General features: G+C 39.4%; 2 protein-coding genes across 3 annotated transcripts in view; both read right to left on the bottom strand.

Moving 5' to 3' along the window:
- LOC124135759 overlaps positions 1 to 1,822 on the bottom strand; it is a 33,420-nt gene extending 31,598 nt beyond the window's left edge. Inside the window, exon 1 of one of the 2 annotated variants that reach the window (XM_046501294.2) lies at positions 1,539 to 1,822. In XM_046501294.2, coding sequence (XP_046357250.2) covers positions 1,539 to 1,555 — 17 coding nt within the window. In that variant the 5' untranslated portion in view covers positions 1,556 to 1,822. The remainder of the gene's footprint in view (positions 1 to 1,538) is intronic. The other variant, XM_046501299.2, reaches the window with a different exon arrangement.
- Positions 1,823 to 7,089: 5,267 nt separating this feature from the next.
- Positions 7,090 to 15,623, bottom strand: part of LOC124135758 (voltage-gated hydrogen channel 1-like) — a 97,127-nt gene continuing 88,593 nt past the window's right edge. The window contains exon 9 of the mRNA XM_046501292.2: positions 7,090 to 10,743. Within this exon, the coding sequence (XP_046357248.1) occupies positions 10,733 to 10,743 (11 nt within the window). The 3' untranslated portion in view covers positions 7,090 to 10,732. The remainder of the gene's footprint in view (positions 10,744 to 15,623) is intronic.

Raw genomic sequence — 15,623 nt, 5'->3', positions numbered from 1 at the left:
AGATACACCAGCATTTCTACAGAACGTAAGCATTGTATTGTTTCTGCTAATAGTAAGATATCTAAACCACTGTGAATATCTCTGTCTGTTTCTCTTTATGTTTAAATACTTTATGCTTAAGTATCCATGTACAAAATTCATCTAACGACGCCAAAGATTATTTTGTATTATGACACTTGGGGTGATAAAACTCACCCCACCTTGTCATTGTCACAAATGATTGCAAATTATATGAATAATGACGAACAAAAAGGCTTTCCCGCTGCACCCTACTGTAACTGACAGTTGAATGTGTTTGATCGAACCATTCAAATATTTTGTTGCCGAGCGTTGAACTTTAGGGACAATCGGTTCATAGTTCTCCAACCAGTGTTCTGCCAACCTAGGATGACTGCCGGTGGCAATGAGACAGATGGAAAGTGGTGTTCCCACATGGCGGTTGAACCGTATGCCAATCAATTCTTTGTTGCCTTTAAACAAAGTGGTCGGATATCAAACACTGAGAACATTTGGCTTAAGACATTTACTTGTAGATTTGGGTAATATTTGATTTGTCCGAGATAGAAACACTGTGGCTTATGATAGAGAAAATGGTTTTTAAAACAGCGACCCGAGATTACAAAGGATACCTAACTGGGCTCAGTCACAGTATATATTTAAATAGGCGATAAGGAACGAATGTTCTTGAGCAAATACACTTCCTTGAGTTGGGAAATACAATAAGAAACACAAACGATAAATCTGAAGTCGGAAAAAGATGCCTTGTTACGTGAGTTCAAAACATAGGTCATCGCCCGAATTTATTATCGAGGTCTTACGCAAATAAAAAAAGCTAGAAAATCCGGCATTAAGCCTGAGACCGGTCACGGTGTTCAGCCAAAATGGAGTGAGTGTCTTCGGAACACATCTATAATGACGAATCCCCCCTTGCGTGCAGGCTCAGTCAGTCGCTCTATCTTTTCAAAAGCACCAGGGTGTGGCCTTTTATAGAACGCCTAATACCTTTTATTTGAAGTCAGTGTCCACATTTTAGCTTTTGAAAGGGCGATCTCCCGTGAAAAGGTTTACTTGGCTCAAATCAGCCGGGTTTTATACAGATGATTTATAGAGATGATTATACTTTTCGTAGAGACATTATTTTTTATATACTAAAATACAATTCATTCAATATACTGTGAGGAATGTACAGTATCTTTCGTTGAGTTTTAGAAATGGTTTTCACTCATCAAAACTTGAGATTTACTGTGAAATTAATATCACAACCTACCGCAACTGTCGTAAAAATGGCAATAGAAAGGTAACATAGAGAACATAAAATGCAATCAGGCCATTTCATTTATCGCTATCGAAAGCAACATGACGCAAATCGCAGATGTCACATGCTGCTCCGGTCGATAGTACAGACAACAGAACATGGCCTGCCATCACGGATAACTTCAGATCTAAATCAAGACAAGTTTTATATGCCCCTTGGTTATAATATATCTAGTTAAAACAAAACCAGATACAATCTGTATGGCATAAAGAAAAGAACGTACCTCTGTTTATCTGCCATCGCTTGTTGAAACTCCGAGGTTCATGTCACAGGATCATAAGTTGGCAGGGTGACATGAGGCAAGTAGTCCTCAGCACCTCCAAAACAGGTATACAGTTTACAAGTTCATATTGTATCCTAAACGCAGTTTCCCTTCCAAATTAATCCCGATATGAGCTGTGTCCCGTCCTGTCTGCCTCCCGATTCAAATGCAGCAGACGACAAAACTCAATGACTGCCAGCCATCTGCCTACCTGTCAAACCCCGTATCGCATTGTCAAGACGAGTTAGCTCCCTTCGTAAACAAAGCATCGCTCCCTCGGTATAGCGCGTCGTCTTTCGATTGAGCATTTAATATCAATGCCGCGAAGGCAAAAATATCAAGTCTTTCACTGGCATTGTTTACCATGAGTACGACAGTAATGATTACTTTCGATATCGTAAAGTGGGTCAAGGCAGAAGGTGCATACTTTTTTAAGATACTGAGTTAATACAGATATCATATAATAGATGGTCTCTGGTTAATTTAATGGATGAGTTGAAACACGTTACAATCTTTATTGTAATCCTTCATATAAGTTGGCGTTGATAAATAGTTGAGAAAACGAATGATCGATAGATTATTCCAATGTCAGCGGATTTATTCATAGCCCTTGCAGCCGTACTGTCGATGTGCCAAAACACAGCATGTGTCACTATATGATATATTATGTACTAATACTAGTATACATTACTGTAGACACTATCCCCCGACAAGGGAAATGATTAAACTGTCATACACTTATACAGTTGTACTTCCATAATAAACCGTATGTGCACATCGCAACATAGAAAACTGTTTGTGTCTGGAGCATTGTTTTGACGAATATGAGTGAATGACCCTGTAACTGACGTAACACACAGCGACCGGGATCTATCTTAATATTGATTAACTCCGACCTGTCGCCACCCGTGCCCCACTCTCAACAGGCGGGCATAGGGGTGAACTGGTGTGCTATTGTACATAGATCATTACATGAAGCCTAGTCAAACATTCAAGTTTCAGAACATTATACATACATGTAACATCACATTGGGTCAACACATGTAATTGTGGCTACTTTCCGCGTTGTTTCCCATTGCTTAACCGCCTTACTTCATGCTACTCTTCTCGATCTCACCCAAACTCAGTTCGCTTACTCGACAGCGAATCAATCAGACCTGATGAAAATGCTGATGATGACAAAAACGAAAACTAATTATCGAAAAGACAAATGAATAATTATCCACCAGCTATTGGAATGAGGACGACAGTTGCTGCCTGGATGCAATTATATAAATCATGTCCAAATCACGGCGAAAACAGGCCTTTTAACCTCTATCAATTAATATTTTATTACACATGGTTGCATATTTTGAAACAATAAATATATAAGACTGATGACTGCCATGTCTGCCATTCTGTCACACAAATAGTAAGTAAGTCACACAAATAGTAAGTACATTTATACTGCTCCAGTATAGTTATACAACCAAGAATACTTATATACTTCGCTTTGTCACAACCTAAGTGACATTTTTGTAAATGTGCTGCTATTAACATACGGTGCTTTTGTATAAACATTCGTCAGTGACACCTGTTCATCTTTTATAGGTAATATACAGCGACGAGTCTTTATTATTGATCGAAACCTGTTATCTGAAATATACGGCTACACCCAGAAGCTTGATAAACTGATAACGTCCGCGTGAATACTACATGTTAGCAAAATTGCTCGGATTTACATACGAAGGGAGGTTACTGGTGCAGAGGATGAGCCGTTCATGTCGCATAGTCTTCCTTTTAATACGGGTAATTTAAGGGACCTGAAAACCGAGGGGTATGCTTTTAGAGGTTGACAAGGGGAGCTTGCAACTGGGCCCCTGAAACCGGACATCCTTCCACACAAATGCTATCACTTACGGCCAGAACTGTATGTATCCCACGCAAGTCTGCGCTTAAAATGACGCTATAGAATCTACGGCCAGACCCCAGATGTGGTTATAAGATGAACTGTACCAAACACTAGTCTGTGCTTAAACTGACACTATAGAATCTACGGCCAGAACCTAGGTGTGGTTTCAAGATGAACTGTACCAAACACTTGTCTGTGCGTAAACCTCCCAAGTCTCAAGATGAACTGGGCGGTCGGATAGCCTAGTGGTTAAAGCGTTCGCTCGTCACGCTGAAGACCCGGGTTCGATTCCCGACATGGGTACAATGTGTGAAGCCCATTTCTGGTGTGCCCCGCCGTGATATTGCTGGAATATTGCTAAAAGCAGCGTAAAACCAAACTCACTCACTCAAGATGAACTGTATGTGCCCAACACAGTTCAAGATGAACTGTATGTTCCAAACACTAGTCTGTGCTTAAAATGGCAGTACTATGGTCAGAGCCTAGATGTTGTCTCAAGATGAACTGTATGTACCAAATCCTAGTTTGTGCATAGCATGGCAATATATAATCTACGTTGAGAGCCTAGATGTTGTCTCAAGATGAACTGTAACTGCTCAACACTAGTCTGTGCTTAAAATGGCAATATAGAATCTTCGTTTAGAGCCTAGATGTAGTCTCAAGATGAATTTATGTACCCAACATACATATCTGTGCTTAAAATGGCAGTACTACGGTCATGGCCAAGTATGTGCCCTACTCTAGTCTGTGCTTAAAATTGCTCATAACTGACGAGCAATAGAAACGTTACCAACCAACATTGTTTATTCCTAAAAACAGAACAGGACCAATATCAGGAAGATACTTGTATCATCAAAATCCATGACTTTACAGCATCATTACAAGTTTTGCCATGAGAATCAAGTTGGCCAACAACGTACCATATTGTAATTGAGATGCATCAGTTGTGAGGATGAAGGGTTTGTTTTGGTTGGGATATGCAAGAATGTGGGCTGTGGAAAGGGCTTTCTTTAGCGCTTCGATTGCCTGTTGGCAAATGTAGGACCTTTGGAAAGATGCGTCTTTTTCAGAAGGTTTTATAGAGGGGAGTCGATGCCAGTAGTGGAACTGTAATAGATGTACTTCTTATATTGAGTAGAGCCACAAGACGTAGAGGTGAATATGTAGCAGTGACATTTATATGGTATTTTAATAGCCTAACTAGGTTTCTTTGTACATATCTATTTTACAATTATTGGATGTAACATGGTGTATTATATTTTATGGTTGAAAGGTAAAATAAGAATAATAATAATGTATAAGTCATAAAAAGGTTGTTTAAAATATTGATGGTTGTTGGCAGTATTCTAACGTTTGTGGTTTTAAGCGAATGTCAATTAGACGTCATGGGCGTGCGGGGATAGACGTTGTGATAGTTTGGACCTAGCAGTTGTTGTTGAACGAGTGTAGAATTAGTGAGCTAAGAGTAGAAAATCGCAACAGCTAGGTCACAGTTGGTAACACATCTCAAGCTTTCGTCTGTTGTAGTTGTAACGGGTTAAACATCTCATTTGATACCATTGAATCTGATATAAAGTGCTGATGTGGTATGTGGTAACGTTTGAAATGTCGTGGGACTGAACCAAGTGTTTCTCTTCATATATATGCGTGGGACTGAACCAGGTGTTTCCTGTCATACTAGTATGAATGCGTGGGACTGAACCAGGTGTTTCCTGTCATACTTATATATGCGATGGTGCATACGTGATAATGAGAGCAATACAGTTTGTTAAATATATTAGTGTTACCGCTTTGTTAATACCCTGTACAACCCATGCATCCACACATAAGACTACGCGAGAAGTGAAGATAGAAACACGGAGTTGATTACTCATCTGCATGTTCCTAAATGGCGGCATTCTCATTGCAATCCAGTCGCCCATTACAGACCCCTATGTAGACATTCAATCTGAACCACATCTATTTCATGTACATTTCAATACAAACAAATACTCAGAATGTTCAGAAGTTCAGAAGTTCTTGTAGAGTATTTAGCTGCGATCCTTCCTATCTTTGATCTTATTGCATCTGGCACCTGGTTGTGGGTGTAAGCTGACGACCTGCATGGCACAGCGACGATAAACGCCGCCTCACCCTGATGGGAAAGGGGGCATTGATAAAATGGCTCACGGCTTCCAATGTTGCCAAATGCACACCCCGAGATGTCAATAGTCGTGCAAGGATTGTTAATTTCTGTGTCCTTGAAATGTGCTCCGAATGCTGTCTTGTCTTATGTATCTAGTTAATGTCAGGCCACGACTGACGTGTCCATGATGACCGCTTGTTGATGACTGAAAGTTTTATGACAAAAGGTTAGCCTCGACATACCTGACGTGTTGTCAGGTATGGCATGAACGTTGGTTGTATTATTAGTGGTGTAACTATGGTACATACTGTTTCAAGTAAGTGAACGCTTTCCATATATCACTCGTATAATTGTCAGAATTTCTGCAAGAGTCTTCAGTAATTTTGACTTTTGTAATGTATGTTGGTCTGCTACTTGCCCCTGTGTAGAGATGCAGTCAGACTGTCTGATATGTCACCCTTATGATTTGGGCATATATATATATAAAACCATGTTAAGAAATAAACATGTGTTTACTTTAAAAAAGGGTGTCAGCTGAAGCGTCTACCCGTGCTCATTGATCTGCCTGATTCAGCTTTTGCAGAACTTCTTCACATGGCGTGTCCTCAATATATCCATCACGGAGGTAGACACAGTTGCCACAGATGTACTCATCATTGCAGCCTAACAGAAATCGTAGGTCTTAGTAGAACCTCGCTGTTATCACTATACTTGTTGTAGTCGTCCATGTGTTATAGTTACCGTGGTCGTACATGTAGCTTAGTAGTTAAATGCATCGTTACATCACCAGCAATCACCTGAATCACAAAATTCGTCTCGGAATGAATATTTCAATCTGAATATAAATCCTACAGCTGTGAACATACAACCCTATAGCATGCACCTATTCCATTGCGTATTTAATCATATCAAATTGCCTCCATACACGTCATATGTCACCGTTTAGAAACAACCGAACAGCTGTGACGAGCTGTCCAGCTTTGGTTCAGCTACATATTCCAGTATCTGGGTGAGTGAGTGAGTGAGTGAGCTTGGTTTTATCCACTCGTAGCAATATCCCAGGCATATCATGACGGGACACACCAGGAATGGGCTTCACATATTGTAAACGTCATGGGGAAAAACAACCTGTGTCTTCGGCGTGACGAACGAGCTTTAAAAAGTGGTAAATATTGAATCTGTATGTGATGTCATGAAAACAAAATGCACGCACTATAAAAGAAATGTTTTCTTGTTTACCGTATTGATCATTGAATTGTTATTAAATGGAAATGCAATGAAGTCCAATGAAAACGAATTTTACGTTCGCTTTATTGATCGGTCAGGTGGTCTGTATGCACATATTGTGTGGGAGACACCACACTTAGGAATTCTGATTCACGAAGAAGGATACACATGTGGTCATAACAGAAATGTTCATCAAGACTTGACGAACAAACACACAAGTTACAAGTATAGACAGACAGGCAGACAGACTATCAGTTACGAGTAGGTTTGTAGACATCCAGGAACGCTGCCCCGCAGGAGTTACTTCCCTTACCAAGTTAAGACAACTTGCTTGATGGTGAAAATCCTGTTTTATTTCATTCACTTACATTTATCGAATGCCAATTTAATACATAGCTGTAACAATTATTTCTTAATTAATGTATGAGTGTTTTATAGCAAGTATATGCATGAAGAGTATGATGTAATCAAGCTAATTCTGGTTGCCACCCTCATCATTTCACACCAACACCAACACCAACACCAACACCAACACCGCTAATACATAAATCAATATCTACCGGTTAATCTTTCAACATCACTATCTTATTTATTTTCCATATTTACCAGTGTTTAGTAACCTGTACGAACATGACACACTAAGCACTAAGTCAAGGGCTAAAACCAAAGACAAGAGTATCGACCCGTTTACTGGCCGACTCTCAGTGTCGACACACGTGTTCATGGATGAATGTGCTGTACGCGCACGTAAGAGTGAATGACAGTCATAATTAGAATGAGAACAAGCAAAATTCTGTTATTTGATTTGTGGTGTGTTTTATTATTATTAAATTAAATATCTCTTTTCGTATTAATGTTTTACACTATTCCGCGTTTGTGTATGCAGGATGAAGCATTCAAGACAACATACTGGCGTCATTGTATTGTAACACTGTGACTTGTACTTGTACATGCATCTCAGCTAGCAACACTACACAATTATACAACTATTTCTGACATGAGTTTTCCCGTAAACTGGTATCCAACTGTCGCTCCTGCTTTGAACAGCTTGCACAACGTGCTTAGCGAAACAGAACACAGGTACCAGTTTAAGATTCCCGTTTACCGAACTGTGAACTAACAGAGAACTAAAGTGTTAAATTAATTTTTTGCTCAGTGAATCACTCTGACAAAACATTACGCACATCTTTACCAAAAATATAAGAAATGTCTACAAGTAATAGCTGCGTCCTGAGCATTTCGTCGTTTTATACACAATGAACTTGTTTGTCAGAACGACGTCTTCAAATTCAAAGCATGGAAATATCCATTGGAATAGTCGTCACTTGAAATAGAATCACGAAATATCGCGAAGATTAATTAATGAAGACTCGTGCCCCTCTTGAAGGTTTCCATATTAGCGTACGAACTCGAGAACTACTTGAAACAAGAACAATAACTCTGATTTCTCCCGCGACATAGTAAATTTTATGTAGACGCTAGTTAAACGCTCGCTTAGTCCTGTTATACGACCATTGAACCTCTCTGATATAGATCTAAATATATTCTTTTGTACAAAAGCATATTTGACAAGCCATTAAAACTCATTCTAAGCCGTTCATCTTTTATTTGCAAAAGATTATTAATTAGATATTAAAATTAGATGAAGAAAACTGACAAGACGAGGGTGGTTTTCGGATTTAAATAATTTCAAATAATAATTTCAACAATTTCTCAGACATATTAAGTTGAGTGTAACAAATATGACATTGTCTTTTCAATGCTTGAAACGTCTGAATCTCTCCTTTCATGGACGGCCTTAAATAATACACACATTTATATAAATTATTTTTTTTAAATATCTGTCTGGAGATATATAAAAGCATTTCTAAATATATACTAACAACATAGTGAGACGATGTTAATAATCTAACCCCGTGGGGATTCCCAAGTAGCCTATGCTTGTCGTAGGAGGCGTCTCAATGGATGGGTGGACAGACCGCGTAATAAAATAAACGGATGTCGCAGTCAAGTGAGCCGTTTCCTGAATGTAAACAAACGCACGTGTACATTTGAATTTATCATCCAACATAGCCCCCTGTAATAACATCACTATATATATCACACTTCTGTTATCTGTATACACCGCGGTGTGGAACTGACAATCTACGATTTTCCACATTTTTTAAACAAACGCATTTTGCCAAAATTAATTTCAATACTGGGGATTATATAGATCGAAGTACTCATATCCTGACGCGCATTCAGATTGGCTTGCGCCGTTTCGGCACATGGCGGCCTTCGAGAGGGGGACGAGCTTTGTTGTTGGTTACGGAAATATGCGAGTGGTGACGATAGGTACGTACGCTCCGTATGTTGCTAAATATAGTCTAAATAGAGTCACATGAGTGCCGAAAATAACGCGGAATTCAGCCAGTGATCCAAACTTTATGTTGATGCTTATCGCTAGAAAAATGGCTATAGCGCATTTTGCAAGTTTTGTCATTACGGCAAGTAATATTCCTTATGGGCGGAATGGCTTGTTTCACTTTATAAGCATTAGCACACATGCAGCTCTCTTCGTTAATTAATCATCGAGATCTTTCGTGATTCTATTTCAAGTGGTGAGGACCACAGGTACATGCACTTGCCGCAGAGGTCCAGCATTACATTTATATACAAGTAAGCTATCACCATAACGTACGTCACTGTATGCCGAGGCTTTACAAACATACGAGACTGAGCCTCACATAGAAAGACTAAACCTAAAGACATTAAAATGTTGTTGGTTTCAACATATTCCCCTTCCACATCCTTACACTTTTGTCAACGGTGCCGCTCGAATCAAAATGTGTTCCGGCTGGAGCGTTCTTCATGTGGAATCCTACGGAGCCAAATCAGGGGGATAAGGTGGGTGCTGAAGGAGTTCAAACCCACACATGTATTTTAAACATGTATCCGTGGCAATGACTTATTTGTGAATATAATTTACAGAAAAACAACTTCCAACAATGTCGTTTTGTGGCAGACAATTTCCTTTTTTTCAACAGCTTGTTGTTACCTTTCAAGAAGTATCAATTTATACTTTTCTATAAAATGCCAAGCCTCCAATGTGTGGATCAGAACAATCAACCCTCGTAATTGTAGCATACTCCTCGAATTACAGTTGTTCATCTCGGCATGTGTCCTCACTGTACAGATGTCCATAGAATACATACATCTACAGGACATTTACCCTCCCAAGGGCTGCTGAAGCCACAACACAACAGTCGTGCATCAGCTGAAGTGTACATTCACTTGAAGCTATGCGTCAGCCATCTGGCACCATTATTACAATGCGAATGGGCAAACTAATCTTTTATGTCATCTTTTTGTGAAGCCAAGCAAAGCACAGGCCACATGAGTAGATGTGAAGTCAGCAATATAGGTTTGTCTTGAATGGTGAATCTGTGTCTGTGAAGAGAGATGGAGAACAGGGGAACAAGGTGGAATGTCACTCCGACACCGACTGCATGGATGAGGACTTCAGTAAGTTCATTGAAGAGCCATAAAATGACAGCAACAACATATGCATTCGACTTGAAACGGTGGATGAGATGCACTGCCTGTAAAGTCCTACCCACTTGGAATGCTCATACCGTTTGATGACAACAATATATTGGTGCCACGTTATACACTATACGCGTGGAACTTTCTTTGTGGAATATTATTGTAAAACATTGATTACTCCGTGCTAAACTTGATTGCTTCAGGTAACTAGTGACACCGTCAAAAAGGCCCCGAAACAACTGCAAAATAGGCTCTCGCTCACATACTCATATTCATGGCTGTACATACGTTGACCTTGTATGGAGTCTCCGTCTGTGATGTCTAGAATTGTAGGTCAAGGTCAGATTCGACCAGTACATTTCAGCGATGATAACATGAGCATTCTCACGTTCCATCTGAAAGAAGAAGATCATCATGCACAAAGAGCAAACACGAGATGCTACACTACGTGAACATGACTTTATTGTCACTTTGAAACTATTTGCAAATGGGATAAAAAACTAATTCACCACAATAGTTACTGCTTCTACAGTATGATTTACATACAAAATCTCGTCTCTGTAACCTGGAAGAGTTATCTGCTCATATGTCCTCATGTACACTTGCCTGTCAGATGGAACATCTATGCTGTCACATGTCTATACACCTGACTCTCATAGTTATGTATGTAAACTGGAACATCTATGCTGTCACATGTCTGTACACCTGACTCTCATAGTTATGTCTGTAAACTGGAACATCTATCCTGTCACATGTCTTTACACCTGACTGTCATAGTTATGTCTGTAAACTGGAACATCTATCCTGTCACATGTCTGTACACTTGACTGTCATAGTTATGTATGTAAACTGGAACATCTATCCTGTCACATGTCTGTACACCTGACTGTCATAGTTATGTCTGTAAACTGGAACATCTATGCTGCCACACGTCTGTACACCTGACTGTCATAGTTATATCTTTAAACTGGAACATCTATCCTGTCACAGGTCTGTGCACCTGACTGTCATAGTTATATCTGTAAACTGGAACATCTACACTGTCACATGTCTGTACACTTGACTGTTACAGTTATGTATGTAAACTGGAACATCTATCCTGTCACATGTCTGTGCACTTGACTGTTACAGTTATGTCTGTAAACTGGAACATCTATCCTGTCAAATGTCTGTACACTTGACTGTTACAGTTATATATATAAACTGGAACATCTTTCCTGTCACATGTCTATGCACTTGACTGTTACAGTTATGTCTGTAAACTGGAACATCTATCCTGTTACATGTCTGTACACCTGACGATCATAGTTATGTCTGTAAACTGGAACATCTATCCTGTCACATGTCTGTACACCTGACTGTCATAGTTATGTCTGTTAACTGGAACATCTATCCTTTCACATGTCTGTTCACCTGACTGTCATAGTTATGTCTGTAAACTGGAACGTCTATCCTGTCACTTGTCTGTACAGCTTACTGTCATAGTTATATCTGTAAACTGAAACATCTATCCTGTCACATGTCCTGTCACATGTCCGTACATCTGACTGTCATAGTTATGTCTGTAAACTGGAACATCTATCCTGTCACATGTATGTACACCGGACTGTCATGGTTATGTCTGTAAACAGAAACATCTATCCTTTCACATGTCTGTTCACCTGAATGTCATAGTTATGTCTGTAAACTGGAACATCTATCCTGTCACTTGTCTGTACACCTTACTGTCATAATTATGTCTGTAAACTGAAACATCTATCCTTTCACATATCTGTACACCTGACTGTCATAGTTATGTCTGTAAATGAAACATCTATCCTGTCACATGTCTGTACACCTGACTGTGATAGTTATGTCTGTAAACTGGAACATCTATCCTGTCACATATCTGTACACCTGACTGTCATAGTTATGTCTGTTAACTGGAACATCTATGCTGCCACATGTCTGTACACCGGACTGTCATAGTTATGTCTGTAAACTTAAACATCTATCCTTTCACATGTCTGTGCACTTGACTGTTACAGTTATGTATATAAACTGGAACATCTATCCTGTCAAATGTCTGTACACTTGACTGTTACAGTTATGTATGTAAACTGGAACATCTTTCCTGTCACATGTCTATGCACTTGACTGTTACAGTTATGTATGTAAACTGGAACATCTTTCCTGTCACATGTCTGTGCACCTGACTGTCATAGTTATGTCTGTAAACTGGAACATCTATCCTGTCATATGTCTGTACACCTGACGATCATAGTTATGTCTGTAAACTGGAACATCTATCCTGTCACATGTCTGTACACCTGACGATCATAGTTATGTCTGTAAACTGGAACATCTATCCTGTCACATGTCTGTACACCTGACGATCATAGTTATGTCTGTAAACTGCAACATCTATCCTGTCACATGTCTGTGCACCTGACTGTCATAGTTATGTCTGTTAACTGGAACATCTATCCTTTCACATGTCTGTTCACCTGACTGTCATAGTTATGTCCGTAAACTGGAACATCTATCCTGTCACTTGTCTGTACACCTTACTGTCATAGTTATGTCTGTAAACTGAAACATCTATCCTGTCACATGTCCTGTCACATGTCCGTACATCTGACTATCATAGTTATGTCTGTAAACTGGAACATCTATCCTGTCACATGTATGTACACCGGACTGTCATAGTTATGTCTGTAAACAGAAACATCTATCCTTTCACATGTCTGTTCACCTGACTGTCATAGTTATGTCTGTAAACTGGAACATCTATCCTGTCACTTGTCTGTACACCTTACTGTCATAGTTATGTATGTAAACTGGAACATCTATCCTGTCACATATCTGTACACCTGACTGTCATAGTTATGTCTGTTAACTGGAACATCTATGCTGCCACATGTCTGTACACCGGACTGTCATAGTTATGTCTGTAAACTTAAACATCTATCCTTTCACATGTCTGTGCACTTGACTGTTACAGTTATGTATATAAACTGGAACATCTATCCTGTCAAATGTCTGTACACTTGACTGTTACAGTTATGTCTGTAAACTGGAACATCTTTCCTGTCACATGTCTATGCACTTGACTGTTACAGTTATGTATGTAAACTGGAACATCTTTCCTGTCACATGTCTATGCACTTGACTGTTACAGTTATGTCTGTAAACTGGAACATCTATCCTGTCACATGTCCGTACACCTGACGATCATAGTTATGTCTGTAAACTGGAACATCTATCCTGTCACATGTCTGTGCACCTGACTGTCATAGTTATGTCTGTTAACTGGAACATCTATCCTTTCACATGTCTGTTCACCTGACTGTCATAGTTATGTCTGTAAACTGGAACATCTATCCTGTCACTTGTCTGTACACCTTACTGTCATAGTTATGTCTGTAAACTGAAACATCTATCCTGTCACATGTCCTGTCTCATGTCCGTACATCTGACTATCATAGTTATGTCTGTAAACTGGAACATCTATCCTGTCACATGTATGTACACCGGACTGTCATAGTTATGTCTGTAAACAGAAACATCTATCCTTTCACATGTCTGTTCACCTGAATGTCATAGTTATGTCTGTAAACTGGAACATCTATCCTGTCACTTGTCTGTACACCTTACTGTCATAGTTATGTCTGTAAACTGAAACATCTATCCTTTCACATATCTGTACACCTGACTGTCATAGTTATGTCTGTTAACTGGAACATCTATGCTGCCACATGTCTGTACACCGGACTGTCATAGTTATGTCTGTAAACTTAAACATCTATCCTTTCACATGTCTGTGCACTTGACTGTTACAGTTATGTATATAAACTGGAACATCTATCCTGTCAAATGTCTGTACACTTGACTGTTACAGTTATGTATGTAAACTGGAACATCTTTCCTGTCACATGTCTATGCACTTGACTGTTACAGTTATGTATGTAAACTGGAACATCTTTCCTGTCACATGTCTGTGCACCTGACTGTCATAGTTATGTCTGTAAACTGGAACATCTATCCTGTCATATGTCTGTACACCTGACGATCATAGTTATGTCTGTAAACTGGAACATCTATCCTGTCACATGTCTGTACACCTGACGATCATAGTTATGTCTGTAAACTGGAACATCTATCCTGTCACATGTCTGTACACCTGACGATCATAGTTATGTCTGTAAACTGGAACATCTATCCTGTCACATGTCTGTGCACCTGACTGTCATAGTTATGTCTGTTAACTGGAACATCTATCCTTTCACATGTCTGTTCACCTGACTGTCATAGTTATGTCCGTAAACTGGAACATCTATCCTGTCACTTGTCTGTACACCTTACTGTCATAGTTATGTCTGTAAACTGAAACATCTATCCTGTCACATGTCCTGTCACATGTCCGTACATCTGACTATCATAGTTATGTCTGTAAACTGGAACATCTATCCTGTCACATGTATGTACACCGGACTGTCATAGTTATGTCTGTAAACAGAAACATCTATCCTTTCACATGTCTGTTCACCTGACTGTCATAGTTATGTCTGTAAACTGGAACATCTATCCTGTCACTTGTCTGTACACCTTACTGTCATAGTTATGTCTGTAAACTGGAACATCTATCCTTTCACATATCTGTACACCTGACTGTCATAGTTATGTCTGTAAATGAAACATCTATCCTGTCACATGTCTGTACACCTGACGATCATAGTTATGTCTGTAAACTGGAACATCTACCCTTTCACATGTCTGTGCACCTGACTGTCATAGTTATGTCTGTTAACTGGAACATCTATCCTTTCACATGTCTGTTCACCTGACTGTCATAGTTATGTCCGTAAACTGGAACATCTATCCTGTCACTTGTCTGTACACCTTACTGTCATAGTTATGTCTGTAAACTGAAACATCTATCCTGTCACATGTCCTGTCACATGTCCGTACATCTGACTATCATAGTTATGTCTGTAAACTGGAACATCTATCCTGTCACATGTATGTACACCGGACTGTCATAGTTATGTCTGTAAACAGAAACATCTATCCTTTCACATGTCTGTGCACCTGACTGTCATAGTTATGTCTGTAAACTGGAACATCTATCCTGTCACTTGTCTGTACACCTTACTGTCATAGTTATGTCTGTAAACTGGAACATCTATCCTTTCACATATCTGTACACCTGACTGTCATAGTTATGTCTGTAAATGAAACATCTATCCTGTCACATGTCTGTACACCTGACTGTCATAGTTATGTCTGTAATCTG

Source organism: Haliotis rufescens, unplaced genomic scaffold (assembly GCF_023055435.1).
Source record: "Haliotis rufescens isolate VD_foot unplaced genomic scaffold, xgHalRufe1.0.p SCAF_1, whole genome shotgun sequence".
In the NCBI taxonomy this organism is placed as follows: Eukaryota; Metazoa; Mollusca; class Gastropoda; order Lepetellida; family Haliotidae; genus Haliotis; species Haliotis rufescens.
The sequence above is the reverse complement of the archived record's forward strand: the minus strand, read 5'-3'. Positions and strand labels throughout refer to the sequence as shown.